This window comes from Eucalyptus grandis, chromosome 4 (genome assembly GCF_016545825.1).
Source record: "Eucalyptus grandis isolate ANBG69807.140 chromosome 4, ASM1654582v1, whole genome shotgun sequence".
NCBI lineage: Eukaryota > Viridiplantae > Streptophyta > Magnoliopsida > Myrtales > Myrtaceae > Eucalyptus > Eucalyptus grandis.
In genome coordinates this window covers 3,380,124-3,389,997 of record NC_052615.1, presented here as the reverse complement: position 1 = coordinate 3,389,997, position 9,874 = coordinate 3,380,124, and the positions used below count along the sequence as shown (strand labels likewise).

At 38.9% G+C, this 9,874-nt stretch overlaps 1 protein-coding gene across 1 annotated transcript; it reads left to right on the top strand.

Moving 5' to 3' along the window:
- The first annotated feature begins 877 nt into the window (after positions 1-877).
- Positions 878-7,561, top strand: LOC104442488 (wall-associated receptor kinase 2-like). Its single transcript, XM_039311505.1, has 3 exons — positions 878-1,766; positions 4,364-4,477; positions 6,582-7,561. The coding sequence occupies exons 1-3, from the start codon at positions 878-880 to the stop codon at positions 7,559-7,561; spliced, it is 1,983 nt and encodes a 660-aa protein (XP_039167439.1).
- The last annotated feature ends 2,313 nt before the right edge of the window (positions 7,562-9,874 follow it).

Sequence of the window (9,874 nt, the reverse complement as noted above, 5' to 3'; positions counted from 1 at the left end):
CAGCTTGCAATTATGTACCTTGACAACGGGGATACTTGTGTAAATAAAAAATATTATTGTACATCGTAATAGCATTACCGTTATAGTATATTGGATAGGTAAAGTGGAAGGAAATTGCAGCAAGCACTTGTAACTAACTCCCACTAAGGATTATCATAAGAGCTCCCAATGCATCATATGATGTTTCGTTTAAACTACTGCTAATTTGAGCGGGCCCATCACTGTCAGCTCACCACGCTCTAGTGAAAGTACAATTAGGATAATTTTATGTCATGACAGAGTCAAATATACTAACAAACGTATTAAGATTTCTCAAGGCCAACAAGCATTTAGGAAGTTTTGAGCTTGTGACCAAGGTGGCTCGAGATGTCCGAAACAACTAGAAAGTAAGCTTTACTCAAAATGATGATAATAAAACCTTGATATGTCTTTCATATATCTGTATATATATTATTTTGTCTTGCATTTCTTCATATATGCAATTGGATCCTTCAATTTTGTCCTATTGACACAATTAGCACTCTTGCCCTCTATTACTGTACTTAATTTCACCTATTTGTCCATGTGAGAATATAATGAGATTTTGCTAACATAATAGTCTTTGAATATTGTGAGAATAACAGTCTATTATGAGCCATAAATTTGTAAAAAAATGAGTCCCGTAATAATTTATAATTATTTGTGAATTAATTTTTTGTCATCCAAAATAGATTATTATTCTCATAGTACATTAAAAACTATCATACAATCATTTCCCAATATAATTGGTTGGGGTGAGCAGCTCATACTTGAATCCCACTCTGTGAACAAGGACCAGAAGCACAAAGGTCCCGAAAAGGAGAGAGGGGGAGAGAGAGTCTGGGAGAGTTTTTTGGAAATGAAGATAGTGCGGCATCTTCTACTGGTGGCTGTAGCCTGGTGGTTGCGACAAGGCGGCGCTCCCACCGTGGCTGGACATTGTGCACGCAGGTGTGGGAGCATGCCCATACCTTATCCCTTCGGGCTCGAACGCCAGTGCGTGAGGTCCGAAGAGTTTTTGCTCCATTGCAATAAGACCGAAGGGAGAGGTGGTCGACTACTGTTGGGGAATTATTCGATACGCAGGATCTCAGTCAGCGACTCGACCATGGTCATCAGACTCCCCGAACTAAACGACTGCTACAACGAGTCTGGCTCGCCATTAAACACAAGCAAAAATCTGTACATCGATCTATCTTCATATTCACAGTACAGATTCTCGGCCACCCGGAACGCCCTCACAGTCCTCGGTTGTGACACCTTCGCGGACATGAACATGACCGCGGCGGCCAACAAAGATAATATTTCCCAGGGCGGCTGCAGTTCCTCCTGCAACGAGGACGTTGACTTGGCGTACGAGACCACTTGCTCTGGTATCGGTTGCTGTCAAGCATCCATTCTGAGGGGGCTCGACAAGCTCCAAATTAGAATCGGCTCCTTCAACAACCGCAAGAATGTATTTTCATTCAACCCCTGTGGAGTGGCCTTCGTGGGGGACAGAGAGTCATTCAATGTCTCCAGCGAGAGACTCCCGACCTTCAATGATTTGGGCAAGAGGTCGGACCTTGTTCTGGACTGGATGATCGGATGGGACGTCACTTGCGCACAGGCCAAGTCGAACCAGTCGAGCTACGCCTGTGTCAACAACAGCACTCACTGTAACGAGTTCGCGGATGGACCGGGTTACCGTTGCTTTTGCAAGCCTGGGTACGAGGGGAATCCCTATAATCTCTCCCGCGGGTGTCAAGGTAATTAACATATGTGACTCATGCATTATCGCCTCTGAATGAACTGTGTGGATAACTAATTTATGCATGGTTCCCATCCAGTTTACCCATTTAGTGAGGCGCCGTTTGAATTTTACCTCCCTCCCTCCCTCCTCTCTCTCTCTCTCTCTCTCTCTCTCTCTCTCTCTCTCTCTCCACTCTCACGACATTGCCGCCGCCACATCATTCGCCCACCACCTTAGGTGAGCCTAGCGTCGGCCTTCATGAGCGTCGGACCCCACAGCCGTCTCTCTCTACCATACCAAAACACACTCCCGCTCCTCCACGGCAACAGCTACTCCACTTCGGAGATGACAACAAAGTGCCTCCACCACTCCGAGCAACGACTATGACGACTTTCTCTCTCTCTCCCGAGTCTGTCTTGTACATCTCAGCATTGAAAAGTCCCCCCGAATGTCTCCTCGCAATGAAGGAGATGAGATATGCTTGCTAGTCTCTTCCTTTGACGGAGGAGACCATATCTATAAGTCTCCTATGAAGAAGACAAAACTGATGCAACATTTCATAAAGAGCGACGTGGCAATGATGCGGGCGTGCTGGTGATGGGGAAGTGGGAGAAAATGTTAGAATACCAGCTCAGATTTACAATGGTCCATTAAATGAATGACACGTGTCATCCTTTGGGTCCACTGTCAGAAATTTTGAAATTGTCTCTCTCCGTGTCACATGACGCTCTCTGCTCTCTCCTTCCCCAACGACGCTTTGCTCTCTCACTCCCCTTCTCGACTCACGATCTACTCTCTCTCGCCGCCGCCTCTGCCTCGTCCATTGCCTCCACCATCGTCTCGTCCACCGATCCCCCTCCAGCGACGGCTCCACCAATGAGGTCGTCCGCTGCCCCCGGCGGCCACCTTTAGGTCCAAAAACTAGCCCATGTCCCCAGTCGTCATCACCTGCGACCCTAAGCTCTCCCTCAGCCCTTACATCCTAAAGGTCGCTTATAGCTTGGATGACGTCGCCTCCCTCCACTGGTCATCCGCCGTCCCCCGGGTCTAAGAACAAGCCCAAGCCCCCCTTTGTCCACAAGCCCAGGCTTTCTGTCAATCCCTGCATCCTCGAGGTCTCCAGTAGCTCCGATGTCGTTGCCTCCCTTCACAGCTTCTAGATATGGCGATGCTGTCAAGGTGAGGGCGACCCTTGCCCTTCCTGCTAGGGTCCAACCCTTGTCGACTCTGGTGAAAGCGACACTTGCTTGTGGTTGGATGGCCGACTATCGGCCACGGGCCAAAGGGAAAGAAAAGGGAAAAAAGGGAAGAAACTATGAATAAGAAGAGAAACCAAGTGCAAAAGAGAAGAGAGAGACAGATGGAAGAAAGATAATTTCAAATACAAAATGTTTATGTGATTGTCCTTAACCTACCATGAGAATAACAGCTTGTTTTAGGTCATAAAAAATAAATTACAAATAATTAGAAATTATTGTAAGGACCACTTCTTCAAGAATTTGCGATTCACAACATGATGTTGTCATAGTAGTCCAAAGATTATTATACTAGCAAATCCCATTTCAAAATTTCTGATGGTGGGCCTCAAAGTTGGCACGTGTCACCATTGCAAATCTGCCGTGGTATCACTTGCGTACATAATATTTTCTCGAGGAAGTGGCCTTAACTCACCTAATATTAATCTCAACAAGGAGACGATGAGCCCATGGCTCAATAATGTTAGTTGCATTGCTGGCCCTTGGTGGTGGCCAAGCGGATGGTGAGTTCTTTGGAAAGTGATAGAGGGAAGGGAGAGCGTGTTTTGATGTGTACCACCAAATATAATTTTAATGGGAGGTCTATATAAGTTTAAGTGATCTTTCTAGGACCTAAATCTATATCTAGTATTGAGCATGTGGAATGTGAGATTCACATGATCAACAATTGTGATAAGCCCGATCAAATGAATTCAAACTTGGACAAGTGTTTCTCCCCAGTTTTTGACTTTTTGCCTAATAGAATAAGTCAAGGCTGTTGCCACCATGCTAGGACGTCAGCGTGTATTTCTAGCGACTCTATCCCCACGTTTCAACAACGATCTTCCCTTCTCCTTTAAACTCTGTGCCACCACCCTCTTAATTATATATTCACTAAACCTAGTACACGTACTAAAATGCATCTAAATAAAAGGATCCGATGAGCCCATCGTATATAGTAGTAGGTATACGTATCAGCACCCACCTCACTCATGCTTGTAAAGATCAATCTTCTCATTTCTAGGTAAATGATATGGAAACAGCAGCCCCTCGCCTTGCTCTTGCAACGTGGGGTTCATGCATCACTGCAAAAGCTCGATTTCTACAAGTTTTGTATGTAGATCCTTTCCGAGCTCTTGTGCCCTCAATGGGGTCACGTACATAGAGTTCGAGGCAGCAATGATCTCCATCGATGGCAAAGAACGATGCCATTGTTGAGGTCGAATTCCACGGGAGAGAGACAAAGGGTAGGGAAAGAACTATGACCAAAACTTGAATGGGATAGCATTGCCCGTCTAATAATGCACGCACCACCTTGTTCAATTTGTTTTTGCCATTAAACAAGATAAATGTTCAATTTGTCTTCTGCATAATGTAGACATCAATGAGTGCGAGGACCCACAGAAACACTCATGTCGTGGAAAGTGCAAGAATCTGCCCGGGAACTACACATGTGAGGTCGTTGATAATCGTCGCAATATAGTTGTTGCAAGTAAGTCTATCTCCTCATCATTTACCTAATGTTGATATTCTATCCATTCTTGATTTTGTAGTAGGTTTATATGTTTTAAAGATTATTATATTAGTTGGTGTAATCCCCAATAACACAAGTAATGAGCCACAGGCTGCTAGGTGTCCCTATTCAGTCCTAGGCTAAAGCTATTTACATCTTTTCTTTGTTTTTTTTTTTCTTTTTAACTTCCCTCCTCGCCCTTTTTTGTTTTCTGTTTCTTCTGAAGCTATCACTTTGAAACTACGTGCGTGGGAGGATACACAGCAGACCTAAATGAAAATCCTCCTCAACCCAAACCTGCAAATTTTGGGCCAAAAAGAACAGCTAGGCCTGCAGATTTCACGAGGAAAAAAAAACCCTAAAATTTAAAGTGAAAGTGAGCACAAATTTGGACTAGACAAAGAAAAAGGAAAACTGGAGCACCGAATTAACCAATGACATATGAAGGTGATTGTTGAAGAACGCAAAGCGGTTGAGCTTCCTTAAAATCTTAACTGTGAAAATATTGGCCAAAAAAGCAGCACGGGAAGAGCCTAGTGACTCTTGAGTCTAAACGATGATTTATTTCCGAACTTTCTCAGCTCCTCTTGTGAGTTGCTGAAGTGACAGTCGCTCTTGAGAATTAGATGGACGCGATGGCCCAAGTGAGACAAAAAATATTGGCCCAAAAAGCAGTGAATGTATTAGTTTTTCTTAGGATATAAAAAGATTTTTTATTTATTCTACATATTTAAAGATACTGTCATTATATATGTATGTGCGTGAAAAACTTGGCGAATCCGCCCCACGTACACTTTGAAGAAGAATATATAAATATTTATATGTACGAGTATATTTATTTATTTCTTTAATTTTATGACAATAATTTATTTTAAAAATATGAAATAATAATAAATCCTTAAAGACAATATCTTCTCCTTATCAATCTTGCTTTTTATAGGAGATGCAAGCTTGGCGAGTTCTTTAGACAAGTGATGTGGCACAATTATATTTCAAATATTTCATCTTCACATTGTCTCAAACCGGCTAATTTGTTAAGATTGGAATTTGTTTGACCATATAAAAGCAATCCCCGAGGCCACTCCTTTCTTGAAAAATTCACCCATGAGGCCATTCCTTTTTATAAAAATAAGAAAAATGTCAAATTGTTATCTAGAAAACGGTTTATATCTTTTTTAGAAGGAAAAGAAATTCTGGCAGTGCCTCGCATGGGACGGAGGCATTTCATTCTAAGGGGTGGGGATGAGGAACGTGATCCTCATCCCAACCCCTCCCCGTGCCCATCCCTAGTTAAAACTAGTATTAGACTAATAGTCAATCTGTAAATTATAAATGGTTACATTTTCTTTCGTCTCTAATTAGAGGAAATGTCTTTCAAGCGTGCTTTTAATTGGTGAGTTACATATCATACAAATTATCCACGTGTCAACTCAACTAAATATAAATTTGGGTAATGATATATATGTTTGCAACACATCAATTAGAGTCTCCACCAATAGAATGGACAGATAAAAACCTTTAAGCGTGATAACTATAAGGTGCATAATTGGTTAAACAATCCCCCCAAGTTTTGATACCATTAGTAGATGGAAAGATCTTAAACAATGTGAGCTGAATGCCTTCTCATTCTCTTTTATTACAAACCTTCTTCATTATAATCAAGGAAAGACGTTATAGAAGTTATAGAAGATGCTGGTAATATATATTAAATTGAGTTCATTTGATTGCTTATTCACTTTATAATGACACATGTCAAATTTCAAGCAAGGGCTTTCATAAGGATTGTTACATAGTATGTAATATGTGCAACTCATTTGTCAACAAAACAATTTCTATCACCGTTAAATACCGTTAAATTGGGTAGTTATAATTGAAAGATTGACTGACCATCCAAATCAATGGTGATGTTTATAAATATATATATATATATATATATATATATATATATATGTTCGAAATTAATCTTTTTCAATGAAGTATGTGAAGCATATGAGGATTACATGCTTGAATCAATAATCTAGTAAAATATATTTTTTGGCAGTGATTCTTGCACCTATCGTTTGCATATATGCTGGTGTTTCAGCCTCGATCACATGGAAGTGGAGAATTAGAAAGATAAACTTTAGAAAAAATGGAGGAAAGCTCTTGAAACATCCAACAGTTCGAATCTTTACGGAGGCAGAGCTAGCAAAAGCAACCAACAACTATGATGAAAGCAAGAAGCTGGGAGAGGGTGGTTTTGGTTCTGTCTATAGAGGGAGAATAGCAGTGGACATGGAGATCGTTGTCAAGAAGCCTAAAGATGTGCACAAGCCTCTAATGAAGAACAAATTCCAAGATAAACTTAAAATCGTGATACTAAAAAACCGCAAAAATGTGGTGAAGCTCCATGGCATATGTTTGGAGACTAGAATACCCTTGCTAGTCTATGAATACATTTTGAATGGTACTCTCTTCAAACACATCCATCCGAAAGTGTCGACCATCTTGAGCTCGTGGAAAAACCGGCTTAGAATAGCTGTTGAAGCTGCTGTTGCACTCAAGGAAATGCATTTCGACGAAATCATTCATGGCAACATCAAGTCGGCGAATATACTTTTGGATCAAAATTACTCGGTGAAAATATCTGATTTTGGAACTTCGGTACTTATGTCACCGGAGCATAGTCATATCGTAGCTACCGAAATAGGAGGCACCTTAGGCTACATTGATCCGGAATATTTAACCACTGGTAAGCTAACAATTAAGAGTGATGTATACAGCTTTGGAGCTGTCCTCATGGAGTTGCTCACGGAAAAGGAGCCTACAACTTCTGTTACTGATGAGTTTGGAGATCCAATCAATATTATCCCTCATTTCATCCTTTCCGTGAAGAAAGGGACTCTCTCCAATGTCATAAATTTTGAGGCCGCTAGTGAAGATGAAATCAACCAAGTAGAAACGGTTGCAAAGATTGCAGTGAAGTGCTTGAACCAAAGCAGTAGGAAGAGGCCAACAATGGGTGAAGTGGATCAGCAACTAGCCCCAATTAACCAGAGCTCGATGGTTGCAGAAAACATTTAAGTGATTGTAACAATCGGTCCCTCGGCTAAGATTCCAGTGAGCCAAGATGCGACGTCAAGCTGTCTTTCTTGGTTGAATTCAGTATCTTCCTGCATTTGGTCCTTTATTCCTAAAGCAACGTGTGGTAATTGCCCATAAGGACTTTCAGTGTTGATTGTGTGCTTTGAATATGTGTTGTGTTGCCATTTGCTATGGACTTATGTTTGTGCAAGCATTTGGGCTAGTTCAAGTGTGAGAATCTAATATACTATATGTAAAGTTGTGCATTGAAGTGGACCTATCTTATGTTGATTTTGAGGTTATAATAATCTCTCTTCCCTTTATCTTTTCTTGCTTTTCATTTTTCCCTTCATACAATAATAGGTCACAAAATCTATTCAATCCTTTATACCTTTTTTCTTTCATAATCTTATTCCAATTCACTCTTATTCCAAATAAAAATCTCCATTCACTTTTAGTCTTTGCTTTTCCCTAATTATATAGCAGTTAATCTTAATATAATTTTCATTTCCAGAAAAAAAAAAGATAATAATTGTTGGTTAAAAAGACAAAAATAGGCCAGAAAAATATACACCTTCACTCATTTTTATCTTTTTCATTATTTGATCTTAATTTGACATGATGGCAAAAAAGGACAATCTCATTTTACCTTACTTTTCCTTAATTTATAGTTCATATAATCTAATTTGAGGTTGAATAATAAATCTGCAAAGAGAGTGGGAAAGACAAACAAATTCAAAACTAAAAAAGAAAATGCCACGCATTCCAACCATGATAAGATTATTGATAAATATGATAAAGGGTGATAGTCAAACCTATTGGACTCTTAGAACTACATTATCTAAGTTAATTCAATAAGAACAAAAAGATCTTATTCAAACCTGTGAGACGATCATAAGATCGAGAAAGGGAAATTACTTGCTTTTTTTTTTTTTTTTTTTTTATAGAAAGATTAAAAATGACTTTTACAACATTAACCGCAAGACACACTATCTTCCATTTAAGATGAAAGAACTTGAACTGCGTTATAAGTTTGATACCTAAAAACCGTGATGAAAGACACTAATTAGCAAGGAATACCTAACCTCTCTTATCGTCAATGGAACTTTTTTTTTAATTTCTGCCTAGGTTTACAAATTAAAGGCTTACACAATTTTTCAAGGAAAAAAAAAGGCTTAGAAAATTTATTTTGTAGTAATTGACCGTGATTTTAAGTAATATCTCAGAATGACAGCGTAAAGAACCAGTTGCAATTATGTTCCACCAAATAATCATGAATAAAATTAACAAAAAGAGAAAATTTATACTTTTAATTAGTTTTTAAGGGTGATTTGAACTTAGCATTTGTTTTCTCCGGAGTATTTCAAGAAAGCATCTCTCAACAAGAGATTGAAAAAAAAAAAATTACGGAATTATCGGAGAAATATTAAAGTAATCACCAGATTTTGTTGGTCCGTGCTAAGGCTAAAATTATAGTCAAACGCAAAGACATCCTAGGTGTGTCTTAGTTGGATGCTTTTTTCTGATAGTTTTTCTTGTAGTTTACCTTTGAGTAATGCATCTTTGAATTTTTCAAAAAGATGGATATTTTTTGTCATATTATTTTAGGTGTTTGACAACCACATCTGATGGCACTTGTGGTGCTAGAATGGCAATTGTGCGCAACTTAATGCCATGTTACAGGGCTTTCATCATTATTTTAAATGGATGGGCCAATACAAATTAAAACAAAAAAGACTTAAAGGCCTAGTGCAAAAAAAAAAAAAAAAAAAAAAATATATATATATATATATATATATATATATATATATATATATATATATATATAGACTTAATAATACAGTGTGCAAAAGTTCTAATCTAATAATTGTGGCGACTTAACCTCGGGTAACCTACCTAAGATTTGGCAAATAGATTTGTTGACACCTAAATTTTTGGAGTTGATTTAAAAAAAAAAAAACACATGGCATATAGTTTAGAAGCATTTTATTTTCATTTTGTTTTATTTTATTTTAGGCCGCCGGTGAAGGGAAGATTTTTCACATATTCCGTTCAAGTTTTTAGGCAATATACACCAAAGGATGTATTTTCGAGCAAAAATGAAAATTTTGGATAGAATATGTGAAAAACACAAAAGGGAAATATTGTGTGAGTTGTGTATATTTCAACGGTATATTTAGGGGTATCATGTGCAAACAAAATAAAAAAAGAATATATTGCAAAGATACATTTTTTTCACCTATAAAAGACATGGTGCACAACATCCTAAGCATGACGTTAAAAGGACGTCTTGAAAAAATAGGATAGAGGTCG